Source organism: Labrus mixtus, chromosome 3 (genome assembly GCF_963584025.1).
Source record: "Labrus mixtus chromosome 3, fLabMix1.1, whole genome shotgun sequence".
NCBI lineage: Eukaryota > Metazoa > Chordata > Actinopteri > Labriformes > Labridae > Labrus > Labrus mixtus.
The window spans coordinates 16396909-16419615 of NC_083614.1; the positions used below are offsets into that span (position 1 = coordinate 16396909).

General features: G+C 39.7%; 1 protein-coding gene across 2 annotated transcripts in view; it reads left to right on the forward strand.

Moving 5' to 3' along the window:
- ell (elongation factor RNA polymerase II) overlaps positions 1-17792 on the forward strand; it is a 37127-nt gene extending 19335 nt beyond the window's left edge. The window contains exons 1-11 of one of the 2 annotated variants that reach the window (XM_061033311.1): positions 4942-5064; positions 5796-6106; positions 6398-6561; positions 8811-9061; positions 9177-9301; positions 11356-11437; positions 13122-13737; positions 14131-14197; positions 14751-14922; positions 15048-15092; positions 15177-17792. In XM_061033311.1, coding sequence (XP_060889294.1) covers positions 6099-6106; positions 6398-6561; positions 8811-9061; positions 9177-9301; positions 11356-11437; positions 13122-13737; positions 14131-14197; positions 14751-14922; positions 15048-15092; positions 15177-15275 — 1629 coding nt within the window. In that variant the 5' untranslated portion in view covers positions 4942-5064; positions 5796-6098 and the 3' untranslated portion in view covers positions 15276-17792. Of the gene's footprint in view, positions 1-4941; positions 5065-5795; positions 6107-6397; positions 6562-8810; positions 9062-9176; positions 9302-11355; positions 11438-13121; positions 13738-14130; positions 14198-14750; positions 14923-15047; positions 15093-15176 lie in introns of those variants that run through there. The other variant, XM_061033309.1, reaches the window with a different exon arrangement.
- The last annotated feature ends 4915 nt before the right edge of the window (positions 17793-22707 follow it).

Sequence of the window (22707 nt, forward strand, 5' to 3'; positions counted from 1 at the left end):
AATTGTTGTGTAGTTTTTTTATGTCTTTTTAACCTATACTTCCACTTCCAAGAGCTAGTATTTTCAGTACAAAATGCCATTAGTGGTTTTCATTCCCAAACTTCATCCCTAACAACCTCTTCTATATCTCTGAATACATTTGATAATTCTCTCCTGCTGTCAGTATTTTTTAATTTAAAATGTCTAGACTACAGTAGAGAGCACTGCAATCCTGCATGGATAAAGACACAAGTTTTCCTACTCTTCCGCTTAATTGTTCATCAACAATCCACACTATCAATGATCAACAGCTCTTCTCTTGTAAATTGACTTTTCTTCATAGATAATTCATTGTGGCTCAATTTATTGTGATATGATGTAGAAAGAGTAGCAATTAACTGGTTACCGTTGTATGTTATTACATGTACACATATTAGTTGTGGGATCATACAAATTAGTTTTTGCAGATCATGTACCAGACCTATGTTTTTATGTGAAATATTTTAGACTGTTGAAGTTGTAAAGTAATGCTTGTTTTTCACTGATGCAGCCAGCTTACCATGGAGGAGGAAAAGCTGTTAGTGTGTAGATCTGAATGCTAGTCAGAAGTGTGAAAGTGGCTAAATTGCAGAGCAGATGGCCTGGCTGTCGCAATGAGATCCTCTTTTCCATTCATCATATTCATTCATCTTGTATGAAGTATGAGCACACATACCAAGTTTTGACAGAAGAGGAAGAATTGAATAAGTAAAGTGTGAGATGTTGGTTTGGTCTCTGTTTTTAACCTGTCTAAGCAAATGCAGATACAGACAAATCTATGTATGGGCTATGAAGCTTGCATTCGCTTGCCTAGTTTCTCCTCTCTTTTTGCTCCTTATCTCTCCTCTGGCCTTCTATAGAGAGCTACACAAAGTGTGTGTGGGGGTCGGTCCTCTCCAACAAACCCCAACCTGAAAAGAGGCATTGTTTGCTAGATGCCATGCAGAATGAGAAGTTAGGGCAAGCTGCATGCAAAACGAGGAGGGGTGGTTACCTGTTAAAAGTCCGCTTCCACCCTTTAGAAAAGGACATTATGATAACTAGTAGAGATATTGTGTTTGTTTGTCCCTGCCCTTTATCCCATGTTTTAAGTAACTGTGCTCTTCAGCTTTTTTTCCTTTGCTTTGTCTCGATTTTGTGACAACAGCTGGCTAGTGCTCTTGAAGCTAAATAAAGACTTTAACAGAGGCTGCTGCAAGCAAATGTAACATTTTTAGCTTTCAACAAATTTTAGATTTTGTTGTGATGAGAAAGCATTACGATATATAAATGCATTTATATCATGGCCATGATCCAGTTACTTGTTCTTTTCAAGTCATTAGTGTTGACAGCTAAGCCTGTCAGCCATGTCTCAAAGTGCAGATGAGACTCTAGTGTAGTCTGTACGCACAGAATAAACAGATGAGACATTTTCTTTTGAAACTGGGTTCTTTTATGGATGAACGTCAGGGTTTCAATACATAAGTTTGTTGAACTGGAGTGTGAGCCATTTGGTGTGGAGGAGCCTTTTTTTTTTTCTTCACTCTTTCATCCTCTACAATGTGAGTCAACTGAGTCACTCCCCTGTGCTTTGCCTCTCAGCCAGTTTCTCTGCCTCTTAATCAGCTCTGGATTCACACACTGACCTTTCTCCTCTTGTTTCTACAGTAATGAGTTCATTCCGCCTGTGAATTTGATGGGATGATTAACAACACCATGGAATGGTGCAGCTTGTGTCATTGTTGATCCTCATCCCAAATGCAAACATTACATATATTAACTAGCCACGTTTTGTTTTATGCTTCCACAATGTGGCTTTTTTCATTCAGACTCAGTGTTGCATCAAGCGATATGCTGCAATGACGCTGCAATGAGACTCTTCTTTTATATCAATCTCAATCTTGTGTGACTGAGACACAAGTTGTTCTCTGCTTTGCTTTGTTTCCTTCTCTGAACATTTTACAGCAGATATAAAAAGTAAATATCTAATGTTGTTATGACTCGGCTACTTAAAACAAGTTTCCTGTTGCTACTGGTTGCAGCAATTTATAAGCCTCTCTGCAAGACAGGACTATTACTCCTCTGTAACACCTACCTGTCCATGTAAAATGTGCTAAGGAGGAATGGTGGGTGAATTTGTTTCCCTGTCACGCTAAGTAACAGAGAACAGAGGCGTAATTATATCTACGTAAATTGGGGAGTTGGCAGGACAATATACTGTGAATTTGTATGTGATGCTGTTTGTTTACATGCAGTACTGTTTTTTACCTGTGCAAAGCAAAGCATACTGGGACAGCAACACAGCCACACAACAGTGGAGCTCTGTTCAGGAAAAAAGGGGTCTCCACTCCAATGCTGTTTGAGGTCTTAGTAAACCGTTTTTTTTTTTTTTTAGACAGGACAGGCAAGAACTGTAGGGGAATGCTATTTGGCTGCAATATGTCATGTTGGAGAGTAAGTGGTATTTATGTTACAACCAGGTTACTTAAAATAACCGTTATTATTTCTCATCACTCGGTCTATCACCTCCTCTGCAGGAAAAAGCTAACAACAATTTCAGTGTTTTTGACACTTTAGGACTCATCCGCAAGTGGCCATTTGATAATCTTTGATTTTTTTGCTCACATGTTGGCTTCACTTTTTACATGTGGACATTGCTGCTTGGTTGACCTCAGAAGCTTCAACTTTGCTTCAAACATAATCAAGAACCTGGTGAAGAATGCTGTTGTTTTTTGTCTGTATGGAGCTGCACTAGAAATGAATAGTATCATATTCAGAAAATACATTCTTCATGTATGTTGTTACTGGGAAGCAGGTCGTCAGCTCATAACAAGGTTTTCAGAAGTCCTTTGTCACTGGGTTGAAGTTAAAGTTTGTGTTATACCTGAATGGGGTATTATGAATAAATGAGAGCACAGGTCTTCAAGTAGGGCAAATAAAGAACAGTGTATTTATTTATAGTTAGCCACACGCAGCCTTCACATGTGTCAGGACCTTTGGTAAACACAGCTTAGCTGCACACAGTCTGACCACTTTCAGTCCGAGTTCTGACGAAGGAGCCAGTGAGTCACAGGCTGAGGCTCTGGTCTAGTTAAGGCACTGGTCAGAAGGACCTGTACAGGGTACTAATCTAATTGCTAACTGAAGCTATTTTTTGTTACCCTGGCTCAGTGTGACGCACATCACATGTGTTAGAACTTAAATGAATGCTCAAAAAAACCCAGAGCTGAACAGGGGTAAGCCTGCCAGGCCCTCAAAAAACCATTACCAGTACCTGGATTTACCATCCGTAGTACTTTACAGCTCCTGTGAGGAACTTATGGTTTGTGAATTTGACACCCCCTGTAAAAATGTGATACCGTTACCTCTAATCTATTTGCTGTTTTAGTCCTCCTGTACAAGTGTAGGTATTGGTAACAAACAATCAAAACAAAAAACTCATCTTACTTTCTTTTAACAGTCAAATGAGTCAGTCAACAAGAACCTTTGCTGTGGAAAGTGTAGTCAAAATGTTAATCACTTCATCTGACACCTTCCCCCCTAGCAGCAGATTCGGACATGAAAAATAATGTTATAGAAAGTATGTAACTTTACCACCTTAAAATAATAGTTTCAAAGTTGATCTAATAGTACAATGACTTCCATGCGACAGAATAGGGTCTCATGTCCACAGCACAGCCTGGTCGCCTGCTATTAGCACTGTGTAACTCTGCCTAAGTGCACCAAACCGAAATCCTACATAGTGATGCTTTAATTAAAGTCTGTTTTATAACCCGTTAAAAAGTCCTCACAGGAGCTTCAAGTGTAGTTTCTCTCTTCAGAATATGTCAAAGATATTTACTGTTGACGGCGCTCGCTGCTGCTAGAATGTTATGACACATAAAGGTGGTATCAGGTGGAGCGGCAAGACAATGTGGTACTGTCACCCTGTGCTTCCACTGTTCTTGTTCACATTTCTCTCTAAACTTCTATGCACTGAATCAAAAATAATCCCTATTTTCCTCCAATGCCTTATCTCAGTAGTGTTTGCTTGTATTTTAAGGGGAAATCCAAATACCCACTTGTGAATTAATTTCATCCATTTAAAGAGTGTCCAGCAGCATGCAGAGACTAGGAGCACATTTGACAGTGGTTAACTCCACTTCCTCTATACTTCTTTAAAATGAACACCTGTAGTGTGTGGGACAAAGTTTATTCTGGGGTTGGAAAAGAATGTGCATAACTGTGCTGAAGCCCAGACGCTGCCGAATTACCTAGCATAGTTCTTCTGTTATAGTCATTTACCTGTGGTTTCTCCTGTCACAATTTTGGAAATAGTGAGGGACACTTTGCACTGCATTGACTACTTAAGTTTAAATATGCTAGAAGATAAGATATTTGGCAGTTTTAAAGCTGCATTTTTGAGGTTTCCATTCTGTTTTGAAGTCAGCAGGAAAATGCCTGTGGCGTATTCACAGCTCTGCTAAGTCATGGCCAGGTGTTTGAGTCGAGCTATACAGCAGTGAAAGAAGTCCAAAATAAATGTAGTCTGAAAATAGGCTGCAGAGTCGTACTTTACAACATGTCAGAAAGGTATCAAAATGATGTGAACGGTAAACTGTTACATAAAGGAATAGAGAAAACACATTTATCACAGAATGTAAAAAGGTCAAAACTGTACCTTTTTTTAGGGGCGCTGGATAGCCTACAGGTTAGGTTGCGCTCCTCATGTACAGAGGCCATAATCTTCTTCTCAGTGGCTGTGGGTTCGAATCCAACCTCAGCCTGTTGCTGCATGTCATCTCCCACTCTCTCCTCCCAGCTCTCTTTTCAGCCGTCTATCTAGTAAAGGCAAAAATGCCCCCCCACCCCACCCCCAAACAACAGCAAAACTGTAACAAAACAAAAAAATGTTGTGAGAAATTTTGTTGTTCAAATGAATTTTTTTGTTCCTTCTCTTTTACAGAAAATTTCAATACCGCGGTCAGAAGCTTCCAGTGAACTGCAAACGTTTACTTTCTACCTATCAAATGTGGGCAGAGATAACCCCCAGGGCAGCTTCGACTGCATCCAGCAGTACATCACAAGGTGAAAGAAAAAAACAGAATCTCACTCACTTACACGTATGTTACCCAATAACTGTTTCCAAGCAAACTATCAGTTTGTTTAACTTCAGAATCTAAGGTGAATCTGTTGGATGCTTAAAAGTCACAACTGATGAACACATTGGGACTTCTCTCCAAGCTTCAGCTTTAGTGGCATTACAATAGTAGATAATGTACTTGCCCTGTATATTCTCGATTAAACAAATATGAAAGAACGTGTGAAATGGTGATACAGTCCATTACAATCTAAGACCCAGGCCTTGGGTTAGCACAGTTAGTAGATCAGTCACCCCATTTTGTCACAAAGGTTGCAGGTGCACGTCATCCCCCATCCCCTCCTCTCTCTCCCCACATATCCTGACTATCTTCAGCTGTCCTATCAATTAAAGACAAAAGGCCCAAAAATAATCTTAGAAGAAAAATCCCAAACTAAACTACAACACATTTGTCTCTTTATTTAAGATATTGTTGTGCTTAGTTCTTACAAACGTTATACAGACGTTATACAGACAATGAGTGCGTGACTGTTGGTTTTACATAGGATCTGGCTTATGTGTTATATTGCATTTGTAAAGTTGTCTTTTTCTGAAGCAACAGTTGCGATGACTTGTTTATGATGCGAGTCTATATCCTATGCATCAAGCCCTTTAAACTCATTCTGCACACTTTTTCTGGCCCAATGTGTCTGAATATGCTGACTAAACAAATGACCAGGACCAGATGTCTGTGCTAAAAGAGGAGGAAATCAAAAAAACAAAATGGGAAACGGGACTCTTGTGCTTCTTGACTGTTAAGTTTTAGACCCCATTCTTTGAAAATATTTTGAACCAATGGTTCAATTGGAGTTCATCCTCATTTCTGATTGAATCCTAATCATCCTTGAAATCCAATATAAAACCCATATGACAGCACTGAGCTTCCACTGGCTACACCAGCGCCATCTCCTTTTCTGCCAAATCCTCATCAAAGTGGAGGCAAATCAAAGAGAGCCGGAGAATCAGGAAAGCATGGGATTTGATGCGGAAGTAAGTTCTACTGTGGGAACCCACAGTTGGATGGAAATTGAAAAAATAATAGCTGTGCCCTTAGGGTGTTTAATGGATCTCATCTGGGGAAGGAATGCAGTTAAGGGATGGGTTATGGGTAAATATTGAGAGATTAAAGGTTAATCCTGAGAATAAGATTTTTCATATTTTTCTAAGCATTTTCAGGTAGCATCCTTTCAACCTTAACTGAGGAGAATGAGATGTGTTTATTTTGTGTCTGTCTCTAACTCACTGTCTCCCTCTTGCACCCTCTCCTCTTTGGTTTGGCAGTGAAGGGAGCATTCAGCTGGATTGTCTGGGTGGGATCCAGGACAAGATTACAGTTTGTGCCACAGATGACTCCTACCAGAAGGCCAGGGAAAGCATGGCCCAAGTTGAAGAGGAGACTCGCAGTAGGAGTGCCATCGTCATCAAGCCTGGGGGAAGATACGTAGGTGAGGACACATGGTACAGGAATATGCAGACCACCGATCATGCTACTGTAGAACTTGTAAAGACAAGTATGAAAACATAGCTTTGGGTGACGGGAAACAGATATGTCCTGTTTAACACCATAAAATTGTTAGAAATATGGCATGAGGGGACTGGGGGAGTTTCTGCACCCAGCACGAGTTTGTGTAGCCTTTCCACATGTGAATGGGTTCACAGGTTGTTTTCAGTCTGGGGCTGGCAGAGGGCCAGCACGCTGCTCACCCTCCACGTATGAGGCCAGGACATTATTGAATTTGATGGTGGTCTCTTTCCATGTGGTCAAACATATAAAGCACCCCATGCACACTGACTTTCCATTTACCAAATTTAAACAAAGAGAGGTGTAATTGTCCCCTTGCACAACTCATCAACTCTGAGACGTCTTGTTTTGGTGTCTGACCTGTTCTATGAAACACAATAGCCCTGCCTCACTGCCTGCAATGGAATAAATCCAGTGAAAGCCTATTCATTTTTTAATGATGAGTCTAAAATGTTTATTCCATGAGTGCTGTGGAGCTGAACAGTGTTTTGGTCATAGTAGGAGGCAAAACAAGAATCATATGAATCTGAATCGCCTTTAAAAAAAAAAAAAAGGCTGAGTTGGAGGAGGTGATAATAGCTGTTGTTTGTAATGGAAGGTGAGCTCGGGTGAATGTGGCTGTGGTAAAGATCAGTGCACGATACATCATCTGTGACTCATCTGCAAGCTCTCTCAGCCTTTATCACTCACTGGGTTGAAAGATGTTGACAGAAATAAATATATTTATTTCTTGGATTACAGATATTTTCTGTTTTCAAGCACTGGCTGTCAGCCAATAAGTTCTGATTAGTCTCTTTTTTTTCTACTTTACAAGCACTTCTTTTTTAGTGTCAGATTGTTGTATGTAATTCCTCCTATGGTTTATGTTAATCTCTTCAAATTGGTCATAAGTTTATATGTATTTGCCTTTGTTTAGATATTTAGGTTGGACAGTGGATAGAGTAGGAGATGGTGGAGTGGGAGTGGTAACATGCGGAAAAGGAGCCGCAGGTTGGACTTGAACCTGGGTCGCCCGCTTTGAGGACTGTAGCTTCCGTATATGGAGCACGACCTGACCAGTGAATTACCTAATTAAGCGACCTAACCAACCTAATTATACATTTTCTAATCATGATAACATACCCCCTCCCACTTCTTCCTTTAAATTGCGGAAATAAAACACAAATAAATCATTGTTAACATCTATCAAATCCTTTTATGAAAGAAACAGACTTGATTGATTTAAAGGAATGATGCTGTGCAGCCATTATTACTCAAAGTCAACAGCTTTTAACATACCTTGGGTGTTTTATGATTATCTTTCTTCACTAACCCCCACGAAAGAGATTGCCAAGGTTGTTATCAGCCTGATAAATTATCCCAGAGCTTCTATGAGCACTTTCACATAAAAGGGGCAGTGCAAGCGTCGTATTACCTATCACGCCTGTCATCATAAGTAGATTGTTGTATTTTTAAAAACTGTGAAATTTGTAAAGTAAGAAGAAATTAAACACAGACTAAAATCAGCAGAGCTGCAGCAACAAATTCAGGAAGGATAAAGAAGTGTGAATGCACAAATTAAGGCTTCTAATAATGTTTTCCTATCATGAGTGCATGAAAAAGATCTATAGACTTAAATAACTTCTGTTAATTCTTTTAAATGTGTTGCGCAGGTGTGTTCTTGTGGCATGTGTGACAGTTTAAGCTGCTGAACCAATGATTGTTAATCAAAGCAGTAAGTAGGTTACGCTTGATTTTATATCTTATAAGTACAACGAGAACAAGGCCTGGTGCTTTGATCAGTTTCTGTAATGATATCAGTAAAGCATTATGAATATCTTTCATTGGTATAATTCATGTAAAATCAAAGGGGTGTTTTCGGGGGTCTCTGCCCTCTTCCGCTCTCACAATTGGCTGACAGACTTCTTTGATAAAGGGGTGTAATTGGTCAGTAGGGGGAATTTAATACAGGTTGTTCCCTATGCTGAACACCTAACCTGCTTCGGAGCAGGTTATGTTCAGGATAAGTTACCATTGTGATCTATTCTGTTAAGAAGTGAAACACCTCCGTAGTCTTGAAAAACCCAGAATAAACACTGAAGTTACCTCTGTGACTGCAAACCCTTCATAGTTTTCCCCCCTGGTCCATTTAACGATTTCTTATTCATAATTTCTGCAACTCCTTCACAACAGGTAAGAAGGTTCAGATCCGTAAACCTGCACCTGGCCTGTCAGACATCGCCCCGTCAAGGAGGACATCTCGGCCCGTCATCATCTCCAGCAGCACGTTGAAGAAAGGCACAGCTCAGCACAGGCCACTCAGAGAGCGCCTGCTACACCTGTTGGCCCTCAAGCCTTATAAGAAAGCTGAGCTGATCCTGAGGCTGCAGAAAGACGGCCTTTTACCATTAGACAAGGACTCCCTGGATAGCCACCTGCAACAGGTCACAAAGAAACACACACATATTTATTACCTCACTATTTTCACACATATTAACTCCCCTTGACCTCACAGTGAAGTTATCTTTTCTGATATTCTATGCCTCTTTCATTTTCTAGGTGGCGAATCTGAATGGGAAAGACAACACTTTCACATTGAAGGACTTTTTGTACAAGGAGATTCAGAAGGACTGGCCAGGCTACACAGAAGGAGACCAGCAGCTGCTCAAGAGAATCCTATTTCGGTACGTTAGAGATTTGCACAATGCAAACACACGTCACCGTAATCTGATGATGACTTTTGTCTTCTAATGTTGGCTAACCTGCATACATGTGACTGTTGTTTTTTTTAGATTTGCAGTATGCTGTTTGTTTTAATCATGCTTTAAAGCAGATGTTGTTGTGAGTTGGTGTTGGTTGCAGTGATTGTTTGTTGGTTTATCAGCTGACGCAGCTGTGGCTGATTCTGTAACATAGGATTGGAATTCCTAAATAACAGATCTTTTTGATACTTGGTATGTCCAGTATACTTCCATTACATTCTCTTGAAGTATTATAGATTTTCCTGACTTACAATCAAGGTGTTGTGTAAGCTGGAATTTTGACACTGCAAAAGTCATTGTTTTGTGTTTGTGTTGACTCTCTGACACGAGTGAGGCCACAGGATGAGGGCTCTGCTGTGTAAGAATAATAGAACTTCTAATCATTGTAGAGACATGTACATCTTCGAAGGAAAGACATGTATGCATATGATTATGGTACATGACATATGATTTGTATATATAAGGCCAGCTTGGAGCCATTCTGTTGCTCCTATAATCATGTGAATATGTAATAGACAACATTCAGAGGAATACACATAAATTACTAAGTGTTGTATTTGTTGAGAACATGAGCTGCTGGCCTTCTCCCCTGTGGAAAAATCTGGTTTCTCAGGATCTGGGACACTAAGGAAAGCAAGCTCCCTCTCGGCTAAATATAGACCAGGCTGCAACACTCAGTCTCAGTTTGTGTTTATGTAGTGGACTCGAGAATAGCTCTTATTCATGATAAGCTTGGTTCTACTAACTAAGAAAAAAAGACTAACAATTTTGAAGACAACTAATGTGTGACCAAAAGATTCAAAACACAATCTAATTACCCTGTTTGGGACTTTTGAAAGGTCTAAGTTTTTCACTTCAGATGAGTGACAACATTTGTATTGCTTTACATTGCAGTTGTTGTTTTTTCTGTTCAGTTCTGGGTTTGTGTTTGTGTGTACACTGTAAAGGGTGGACTTGTTTTTTATTTTTGATGTCAAGTCGTATAAATGAACACATGCTTGCACTCTTATCATCTTGTGTCTGTACTCCCGTCCTTAATAAAGCTTCATTTTTGCGTTTATCAGCTGACTAACAACCACAGCCTCCCACCTAGCACCACTTCCCCTCCCAAGCTCCTCCACAGTTTTGAGCTAATGCAGTCAGTCACGCAGGAGCAGCACAGCAACACGACTGGAACGCACATGATGTAACAGTGTTCCAGCACATGCTGATCCGTGTGTGAGATGGCATGAGTCCAAGGTTCAGCCATATCTGTCGGACTGCGGTCTCACTCTTAGCTCCTTCCTGTCGATCTGACTGTCCCCACAGACACACACACACACACCCTGACTGAACTAGGGTGGAGTGTTGACAAGACTTGCTGTACCCATATGCCCTCTTTTGATAATGTTGTCAGCTGTGGAAGCAGGATCACAGCATGGGCAAAGTGTTCTTCTAAATCTATGATAATAATGTCATGTCTGCTGCAGTGGCTTCTTTGTTTTATTGGTAAACTTTTAAGCGAGATAGCGTTAAAAAATTCAGATTTTTGAATGGGATTAGTTGCTTGTGAAAATGTGTCTTCTAAAAACAAGTTACAAGACTTTAATGAAATGCTGCTTCGTCAAAGAGGCCCTCGTTTGCTCGGTTCTCATAGCTACTCTCTTAGCTCCAAAAATCTGCTGCTGTACTTTATTTTCAATGTCCTCATGAAGAATTGGCAGAAATGTTTTTGCTTTAGTGCCATGTCCATACCACAGAGTGTAAATCACTTCAAATGAATTCCACAATGGCATTCGTCTTTGACATATCTATGAAACAATTTAGCAATGCTTACAATGGAAGGTATATCCAGTCGAAAATAAATGTTCCCCTACTCTTTGACCTTCAGAGTAAGTTAAATAGAAACGGTAGTGCTCCTGTACTGCTGGTTTAAATTTAGAAAATATTTTGAAGAAATGTATTCAACCTTCATCGTGTTTTGTGTGTGCTCCTAGGAAACAGAGCCAGGCCCAGAAAAGCTCTGCATCTCCGTTGGAGAGCCCGCCCAAAGAGCTGGCCGGCAGCTCTCCAACTCAGGTGAGCTTCTATTTCCTTCTCTACCTGTCCCTAACTGCATACCTTTACTCTGCTTTTGCTCTTCCAGTTAACAGTGACTTTGCTTCATCTGTGGCTGATATTTCAGAATTGTAAAACCTAACCATATGCTTTAAAGTAAACTGATGTTTGAAGAAAGTTTATGACTTTCAACATTTTAATAACTGTGTACATTTCTTGGGGTTTTTCAACATTTTAAAGTGAAACTCTGATCCCTTCTTATTTCATTATTTATTCATTCATATCTCTTGTCCTACAGCTTAGTTTTAGGTCAGTCTGAACTCTGTTAAAACGTCCATGAGGTAGATGGAGAAGAAGCTGCTCTGTTTTATTAATAGCTCTTTCCTCTCAGGTTCTCCTCACATCAGACACCTACTATTTGCCCATAACTTTCCACTCCTTCCCTCAGTAAACACATCACACAAACACACAAGCAAACAGTACCAAGGGCTCTTTTTGAGATTCATAGGTATAAAAGGTGAAGCTGTGTGTAAACTTCAGATAGGTGACCGAAGGATCAGGGAGAGCTGCAAGGCAAACAGGTTCAGACACAAAAAAAGATAAATCTGGATGGATAAATCTGAAACAATTTCCATTTCTGCAAGTTTTTGTAGTGATTTAAGAAAATCTCCCTTTACACTGGAATGCAGAAAAAAAGTTATATCTCTCTCTCACACGCTGCATGATCGAAGAAATATACCATGAACAACTCAGGGATGATATTCTTTCAAACTTTATTCAGGATTTAGTGTCCTGATAATCAGGCATAATGTAAATTCTAATAAATAAAAGCAGCCATTAGCAGCCAGCTTAGGTCACTGTTGTGATGCTAGGGGGTAAAATACAAGAAGGTTAGATCAGTATCTTGTTTCTTCATGTCTTCATTGCAACTGCATTTCCGTGCTGTGAACTCATCAAGGGCTGCAGATTTTCATACAGTTTTATTTTCTGGGTTAGAGGATTAGAACTCTGGCGCAGGTTTAGCTCAGCAGTTAGATGGTGTGTCCCAGGTACATGGGCTATATCACAAAGAGGCGGCCCAGGGTTCAACTCTCACCCACCACCAGTTGCCACATGTCATCTCCCACTCTCTCAACAATGTCCTCTCAATAAGGCATGACCTGTTAACTGAAAATAAATGAATTAATGTCAATAAACAATAGAGAAAAACGGAAAAGACAGAACACTAAATGTGCTTTAAAGTATGCATTATCTTGGTAGAGCAGCAGCGTACAGATCATCAACGGATGTTTTTTAATATATAATCTGAAGAGCCTTGAAAGGCCTTAACAGAAATCAACCCAAAAGAATTCTGGACAACACACAGTCATTGGCTCACCGTGACTAAAGACGTTAGTGTGGTCTGGGTCAAACAGGACTCATCTGTAATATAACTCCTGTTGTTGTGAAAAGACAGCAGTCATCATAGTCCCAGTGTTATGGAGGACATTGTTCCTCTGATACTCTTTCTTCCTTCGTGGTGTTGCTTTTTCTGTCTGTCTACTTTTACTCCATCCTCACCTCTGCTCCCTCCTTTGTCCTCCACAGCTCAGACTGTCTGCTCTGACCTGACCTAGAGTTTTTCTCTCGCTCACTCAAAGGTGGATTGAAATCATATCAAACCTTTTGTTGGGTTCTGCGTCTAACACTGCTATTTTTCTGCCAGAAACGGCCTGCTGCAGACTTCATTGACCCTCTTGCAAACAAAAAGCCCAGGATATCACACCTCGCCAGCAAGGCTGCAACAGCCCCAGTTAATGGCAAGCTCAGCACCTCCAACGGCAGAGGAGAGTCAGTTGGAGCTCAAGCTGGAGTGGTGGTTTCTATGTCCGACGGGGGCATGATGTCCAGCTCCCAGCAACTGCCTTTGCTGGACATCCCTCGTCCTTTCGAGGCATTGTCAGATGTCAGTAATGACTCCAGCCACAACGGGAGAGACTGTGACTCTCAGGAAACAGCCGTGTCAGAGAGGCTCAGCCAACCTCCTTCTCTGTTGTTGGGCCCAACGACACTAACAGCACCCAGCATTAGCACGCCATCTCCCAGACACACAGGCCTGGATGCCCCTACAGACAAGACTTCTTCATCCATCAACAACAAATCAAGAAAGAAGTCGAAAAAACATAAAGACAAGGAGAAGAGTAAAGACAGGGAGCGGGTGAAAGAGAGGGGGCAAGAGAAGGAGAAGAAGAGTCGTGAGGAGCGTGTGCCTGAGCCGAACAGAGCCTGTGAGCTGAGCCAAGGAAACCTCAACAGCAGCAGTATTCCACACAAAAGCACAGGTGAACACATCACACACACTTACACTAACATAATGTTTAATTTACTATACTCAGTGTCCCCAGTGTTTGGTGTCCAAGTGCTACTTTTATTCACAAATGTCTTTATCTGATGCAGTTAGTCATCACTTAGAGTAGGTTATGCATCATGTGACCATTAAGTGACTCACTGAATGAATGGAGACCCCTGCTGTTCAGCTTCATGTATTCAATAAGCCAGCAGATGGCATCTTTAGAGGATTACACTTATCAGAAATGAAAGATGTTAACAAGAACTTATTCCAAATAAGGATTTTTTTTTATTTTGTTTGGTGTGCTGCCTTTCTACTTGCACCACTACAGACTTCCAACATGGTAGAGATAAGATTCATTTTCTATCTTGTGACCTTGTTTCAGATCTGAATGGAATGTGCAACAATACCAGTATTTCTCTGTCAACACCCGAGGTGGCAGACTATTTATCGTGAGTATTTACCGTTTTTAAGTCTTAATAGATTAAACAGTAATAGTAATGCCTAAGTGACTTCTATTTACAGATTCTACATACAAATGTAGAATCCATACACAAAGGAGCCCACTGTGGTAAGAGAAGTGTTTTCTGTTTGTAGTATGAGTAGTGTAATCTAATCTTATCACCTTTGTTGTATGCCAGAGAAAAGTCCTAATGTAGAGTGAAAGCAGAATGACACAATCAGCGATAAAGACATCCAGGCTCCCATCGACTAGTCTGAAGACAGTTTATTTATCTCTGTATACTGATATCTTGACGCAAGTGCATCCAGCAATCCATTCTAGATTGAAGAATTCAACTCGAGCGAACTATCTGCTTCACGATGCATCTCAAAAGCCAGTCAGCGCTTAGATTGCCCGACTTCCTGGAAAGCATCAGAAATGATATATCCAACCTTCATTTACCAAACAATCCTAGCTTTCATTAGGTCATTCATGTCGACTCTGGAATTTTTGTTTTATTTTCAATTCCCTTTCACTGACTTTTGCTCTCATATCCCTCCTAGGAAGTACACAGTGATCGGCTCTCCGGAGCAGCGTCAGAAGTATAAAAACGATTTCAACACCGAGTACAGCGAGTACAGGGACCTGCATGCTCGGATAGAAGGCATCACCCGGCAGTTTACTGTTCTCGACAATGAGCTCAAACAGCTTCAGCAGGGCACAGACAAGTACCAGGTAGGCAAGCATGCACACATTAATGCGCTTCATATTTTGAGTAACTTTATTTTACTGGTTTATTATAATATATACCAAGTTTAACCATATACTGTGTTCCTTTTTTTTGTTTATTTCCTTTACAGACAATCCACAATCAGATACTTGAAGAGTATCGTAAAATCAAAAAGGTAAGTTTAAATCCCACTAAAACACATTTTATGGAACAATCTGAAGTATACGATCAGAATGTGACTGTACTTTTTCTCTTGCAGACTAATCCAAACTATAGTCAAGAGAAGAACCGCTGTGAATATTTACACAACAAACTGGCACATATAAAGAGACTTATTGCCGCGTATGATCTACAGTAACTTTAGAGGTAGTTATTAGACATTGTTTCCCTGTTATCTCTGGAAACCAGACAGATAACGGAAAACTGTGGATTCCACTTGTGCTAAAATGAAATTGTTCTCAAGAAAGATGCCATGAAGGGAGTTTCCTTCATTGGGGCCAAAGGCTCTAGTGAGGACTGAGCAGGACAAAATGTGTTTCTTCTTTCCTTTTTTTTTTTTTTTTTTTCCTTTTTTTTTTTTTTTCCTTTTGAAAGGTGGGCCAGGTCCATCAGTGTAGTTACAAATGCATTGATGAAAAAAATAAGTTGTTTGGCTTTGTTTTTCCTGACAGCCCAACCTGCTAATGTTGGTTAGAGGTCGGTTAGTTTCACACATAGAAGTTTTCCCACTTTCTTGGGAGATGAGCTTTTAGTTATTAGTTCAAAATTCAACCAATTTGTTTTGAGTAAAGAAAAAATAAGTGAAGTTCCCCACTACTGAATCCAGTGATTTGGACGTTGAATTTCTCTTTATTTATTTTTGACACTTAACAGTGGGGTACTGGATCTGTTTTACACTCCTCAATATCAGTACTTAAAAACTCTTATTTTCTGTCCTCGCCTCTTGAATGTCAGTCAGTATTTTATTCAGAAGCTGCCTTGCCCATCTAACTGTCCATCTGTTGGCGTTGATTATTTTTCTCTTTTAAAGAGATGCAGTTATTACTATTGATCAAATCAAAAACGATGCCTCTAAATGCACACAGCCAGACGCAGGTTTTTGTGCCTGGCTTTTCTTTTCTAAAGTCATGTTGAGATGTCTTAACTGAGCGGACATGTGAGAAAGTCTCCAGTCGCCCTTGAGCTGTTGATTTACTTTGAACACTGTCCCCTCACTTAGTCGTGGCCTGCTGCAGTGCTCTTCAATGGTTACCGCAGTGGTCCTCTGTTATGGTTCATTAAATTGTATGAGCGAAGAGCTAGATTTTGCTCTTAATTGGTTGTCTTTGAAGTCTAGGTCATGATGGCTTTTGTAGCAATAGAATTGTTCAAAATTATCTTCATGCTTCAGAAGATCCTTGAATTGTAAGATGATGCAGACAGGGAACGCCAATCTGCAGGCATTTTTTCTTCTTAAAAATGTTCAAAAATGAGGTTGAGCTAATGGTCTGTTATCTCTTAAGCTACCATCATTGTAAACTTTAAGAGTCGTGTTAAAATTGTGTTTACAGTGTCTTTAAAAAGACCAAATGTTTTGTCTGCTCATCGGCCCACATGCTGGTCTATCGAGACGACTGTTAAGATGAAGCCATCCTTGATCATCTTCCAGGACGAGCCTCTCAGAGAAGGAGGGCTCGCCTGAGACCAGTTTTTGCCTTTTCAAATGTGATGTCAGATATTCATTCAATCTATTTCCTCGGTCAGCTCTCCTCTCTTAGAGGCGTCAAGACTACAAATTAGAAATGCTGTTTCAGAGCTTGTACCTGACGAACGAGTGAGTCGAGTTTTCGTCAGCGAATGCATTTCTTATATCGACCTTTTTATGTGACTATGAAAAATCAGCACTTTTTCTCCTGATCTTGCTGTTACCTGGGGATTTTGTCCAGTGACCTTTCTCTTTGTCCATCAGAGTGCATGCTTTATGAATGTGTTACAATGAACAGTCTTTGTATCTTTACTTGAGAAAAGAAACTTCCCAAGGATCTCAAAATTCAAGGAAGCGCCTAGTTCACCTGAATCAGTATGTAATCAGTCCGCCATGGGACTGACCAGCATGTATACCAAAGTGCTTACCGGGTGGGATGAATCCAAACGCTCTACCAAATGATGGCAAAGGAACCTGTCACAGTATTCTCTACTTTCTGTTATATGTTTTCTCATTATTTATCATCCAGTTCAAACTCTGTGTTTTCTTGTATAAAGGATCAGGCCGGTCATTTTCCCAAGATTGGATTTATAGAACTTTGCACAATGTGTTTGCCAGGTTTCAGATTATATCACTCTCCCAATAAAAACACTACATCTGAGCTTGTAGTCCAAGACCCGTCACAGTGATGCAGCTGGGTCTAGACTGATGCTGGACCTGGGATTTGAAGAAGTCTGGGCGAGTAGCGTTAAGGGGAAAGTCTTCATACAGAATCAACACTAGCCATGGCCTGGTCCTGTTTAACAAAAACAAGAAAAAACAGTTTTCACTGCTCTTAATGTTTCTTGTTTTCTACACATATTCTTGACATGGTTACTGTATTACATCTCTATTACAGTCAAAATCCATTGTGAATGAGTTCATCAGGTAGTGTTCGAAAGTAACGACATGCCAGCACAGGAGTTTTGTTGTTTTGAGTTGAAAGTGCCAAAATGACCTGTTGTAAAGGTTTTTTTTTCCTTTTCTGACTATATACAGCTGCTGTAAAAGCAAAGAGGGCTTTGGACAAGTGTCGTGAAATGTTGGCGCTAAAAACCCAAAGCACGCTTTTTGAAAACCATAAGGGACTGGGACTGAAATTGATCTTTGTTTCAATAAAATTCTTAAAATCCTTATTTGTGAAATTCTGAACACCTTGTTGCTGTCCATTATTTTCCATAACTAAACGCTGAATTCAAGAGTCTGCTACTACATCAAAGACAATAACACTTCTGGTTTAAATTCCATGTTTTGGGGGCGCTGGTGGCGCAGTGGTTAGTGTACACAGCCCCATCTATGGAGGCTATAGTCCTCAACGCCGGCGGCCCAGGTTCGAATCCAGCCTGTGGCTCCTTTCCCGCATGTCCTTCCACTCTCTCTCCCTGATTTCGAACTCTATCCACTGTCCTATCTCTCCATTAAAGGCACAAAAAGCCCAAAAATAAATCTTTAAAATAAATAAATTCCATGTTTTGTATTAATGCTATGTTCTCATACTAAATGTAATGGTTTAAAATTCAACTTTGCTATAGAAAATATTTTTAGAGGATAAAAAAATCAAGATTTTTTTTTCTTTTGCAAAATACTTTAACCACTTCTTTCATAAGCAGGATTTTGGAAGAACTGACTCATGAACTCTGGATAAGCCATTCTATAAAAACTATAGACAAGGAATGTATTTGAGAATTGTTTCTATTTATTGAATGCTTGTAGTAAAGAGGATGTCCTCTAGATGGCACCAGTTTCTTTCCATTTGTTTGCAAAGCCTCCACTCAGAAGTTGGTGCTCCTTATGTATGTATAAAAACCAAGGAACTTAATAGAAAGGCTTCTGATCTCCTCAGTTTGCATTGTCTCTCCTGGGAGTAAATTATATTGTACACTCACTGACATCCGCAGTAATGATGGAAAAGCCCAGGTCAACCCTTACATTTAGTTTAAGAGGGTTTCTGCATGAGTATTCTGTTTGTGTTTCTTGTGTCTAGGTATCCTCATTTAAGTGTGTAACTGGCAGTCCATGCTTTGCACAGAAACATGCATCCAGGCATGGCAGCATGGACAGAGGATGCTCCTGTGAGGCACCAGAGAGGACAGGACTCGCTGTAATCTGACACACTGTGAAAGACCCCAGAAATCTACATAGCGACTGTGTTCCAGTTGGCTGGCTGAACCGTGCCTTAGCCTCGCTATGCTGCTACTGGCTCCCATCCCAAAGCTGGCCTCAGTGTTGCTCAGGGAGCTGGAGGGGGGCCCGGTCAGTGAGTTCACTGTGGCAGACTGCCATCTCCCCTTCCCTTCAACATACAGCGGCGTACACACTGACATTGTTGCACACACAGCAGAGAGACCAACCACTTGTGTGCGTTAAAGGTTTTAAATAGACTTCTTCATATATAGAGTGGTGTCTTCTTTTTAGATTCTGTTAACACTGCGGGTTAGTGATTCAATGTGACAATGTAGGCCAATGGTTGAAACAAGGGTCATTCAATTATTTGAGGTAATTGATTTGTATTTGAAATGAGGGCATTTCATAATAGCCTCAACTAATAACGTAACCTACACATCTCTGTTTTCATCCATGGAAAAACAAGTGATCCAGGATTCATGAATCATTCATGTAGGTTGAGAAGAACCTTTTCTGATTCCCAGCACCTGAACTGTGGGCAGCTATGAAACCTGTGAAGAGCACGGACCAAAGTGCAAGTGCAAAAAAAAAAAGCATTTATAGCTAGAATACAAAAAAATCAGTACATAAAATAAGACAAGGCACATTTATTTATAAAGCACATTTCAGCAACAAGGCAACTCAAAGTGTTTTATCCACAAAGCATCATGACTAAAGGAAACAGAAACATTAGAATAGAAAACAAAAGTCACTAAAACAAACCAATAACAATCCCAGAGAAGATCAAATCTGAAAATATGTTAAAATAAATAAATAAATAGATAAATGCCTATTAGTTAGTTATTATTCATTCAAATGAAATGAATTGAAATAAAATAAGAAAAAATGCTGATAGTTTAAAAAGTTATAGTTTAAAATAGTATTAAAATAAATGTGTTAAACATTTTTAATGAAAGACAGATTTAAACAGGTGAGTCGTCAACCTCCATTAACAAGAACTGAGAGTTTCAGCTGGGAGTTTGGAGTGTAGAAACTGAACGCTGCTTCTCATTGTTTGGTTCTGACTCTGGACAGAGAACAGACCTGTACCAGAAGACCTGAGCGGTCTGGATGGTTCGTAGTTAATCACAAGGTCACTAATGTATTTTGGCCCTAAACCATTACGAGCTTTATAAACCAGTAGTAATATTTTCATATATTATCTGACAGACTGGGAGCCAGTGTAAAGACCTCAGAACTGGAGTATATAAGAGCCAAATGACTTATTTTGCATGTTTATTATCCCCAAAGGTTAACAGGATATTTTTATTAAAAAGAGAATAAATCTCTTTTTTTCATGGAGCAGAAATGAAGAGTACAGCAGTTGTGAGTGCTTGTGTCTATGTTAGAGATCTCTGCTGCTTGTACCTTTATGTGGGATGTTGGATTATTCTTAAAAGACAAAAAAAGGGTTTAGGGTTTATATTGATTCCTGTGAACTTAAGTTTAACTTTTTTAATACTTTTAACTGGAAAATAAATATTAAAAAAAAAGACATACGAGTGTGATCTGTCGGTGACAAACCACATCTATCATAGAAGGCAAGCCGAACCTTTGTTAGGTGAATCCCATGTAGAACCTTCAGCTGAATGAGTTAAATGTGCACGTGAAGATGTCGTGATAACCATGAAAAGAGTTTCCTCGAACCATACATCCGTTTAATCAAGCCCAAGCTCCAGAAGAGGGTGTTCCAAATCATCATCATCATCAACCTTTATTTAAGCCTCGAAAATCATTTTACAATGTCGCGATACAAAACAAACCATTAACAACATTTGCAAAAATTAAGAACATACAAAATTTGTGTTTATAAAAAACAGTCACACACTGAGGTGAAATGATTCGAGATAAATGACTCAATTTGTCCATGAGACATCCCAGTGATCATATTAGCTCTTAAGTTGATGAAATCATACCAGACTCCTTAGGGAGAGATAGTACCTCAAAAGCAAGAGAGCCCTTTGAGACCTGAGGGAATGATGAGAAATCTCAGATGGAGAATGGAGTAAAAAATGTACTCTGGTTACTGAAAATGGCAAATATTCCCTCGAAATATAGATCAGACAAAGTATACGTTTTAGCATGATTATTTGTTTGATTATTAATCACTAATAGAAAGCACATGTCATAACAAAGAAGAAAGATTTATAGACTAAATGTTTATGACCTTGTAAAATATAAAGCATCGTTTGATACGTGAGAATATTTGATTCACACAAGGCCAGCAATGCCTTGTTCCAGAAATGAAATCAATAAAACAATGAAATCATTTAGAAATAACAAAGTTCACTTACTGTAACAAGTCAGGTGTTGTGTGTGCTATAAATGTTTTATATAACTTCAGGCTTCACATGACTAAACCTTCTCCTGGCTCTGTTGTTGACTGACTCACTCCATCAGCCTACTTTTATGAATGAACTGAGGACAGTTCTCTTTACGCAACCACGTCATTCTTAACCCCTACATATAAATAGAAATTCTGTCAAAAGAAGTGTAATCTAAAACTGATGCAATTCAACATTTGACCACAGCCACCCTTAATATTAAATAAAAAATGGTAGAACATCAGAAAGTCTCACTTTGTTTTGGGTTTCTAGTTTTGCAAAGGTCAATCTTAAAGGTAAGCTACAAATAGTGTTACTATTCTTCCAATGCATAATCATATTGTAGTTTGTGTGTGTGTGTGTGTGTGTGTGTGTGTGTGTGTGTGTGTGTGTGTGTGTGTGTGTGTGTGTGTGTGTGTGTGAACATAGGTGCAGCAAGTTAATGTCAAAGGTCAGCTTTATGTCTTTGTCACAAGGTGACTGGTGTGAAGGTTTGCTTATTAGAATATTATATGAACATGTTAGTAATCAGTACTCTGTATTTATCTGTATTTTATTTGTTCTAGCTGTCAGCATTTAGTCTCTTCTCTGGTTTAAATATCAGTTCTGCAATATGAGCTCAGAGTTCATTTATTTGCCTTTATCTATATAAATATATTTTCTTTACAACACACGTTCATATCTGAAACAGCACAACCCCAATTACAAGGAGAAACTCCATTTAGCATTGAGCCACTGTACAGCCTAAATGCAGTTATCTCTTCTCACCACATTCAAGTGTAATCAGCATTAATCAGAATGAGCATTTCACATAAGCATGCCAGTTTTAGGACCCATGTGTTGTTCTTACTGGCACAAACTGATCTCTGCTACACGACTGAAGCTGAACGTCTAATTGGTATAGAATAACCCAAAAGAGATGTGGCTCTACGTCTACTCATGTAGGCTATTTAGTAATTAAATTCTTTCTGCAGATAATTACGAAACAGGAAATGAAGTTTACAAACAGTTTATGGATGTTGGTCGCTTCATCTGCAACTTAGCAATACACATGCAGCGACTGGTGATTTTAACAATTACCAATATATAACATGAAGACTTATTGAATTGCCAAGGTAAATTAAATTGGCACTGGCACTGTCTAAAGACGTGTATGCCCGTGTCACGTCCTGAATGCGACCTAAACATGGCTAGGTTTATTACAGAGTGCACTCCTTCACCATTTCTAATGAAGTTTAACGATGGAAAGTATTTATCTTTTTTTTTACCTGGCAAGTCCTTGTTTAGGTGCGAAAACATAATTTGTCAATTTATTTGCAGCGTAATATGCAGTGTTCGTGTCAAACTCTTAGGTGTTCTGCCAACATAATCTGTCTCTTCAGCTGCAAAAAAAAAAAAAAAAAAAAAAAAAAAAAAATCATCATCGTCATGTCTGACTCCGCTGTGTAGCCGTGGGACGGGTGTGCACACACACTCGTGAGCGCTGGCCCACGCGCTGAGCTCACGATCCCGTCGGTGACGTCAGTGTCCCCTCTGCGGCCCCCCCCACCACCACCACCCCCCCTCCCCTTCCATATATA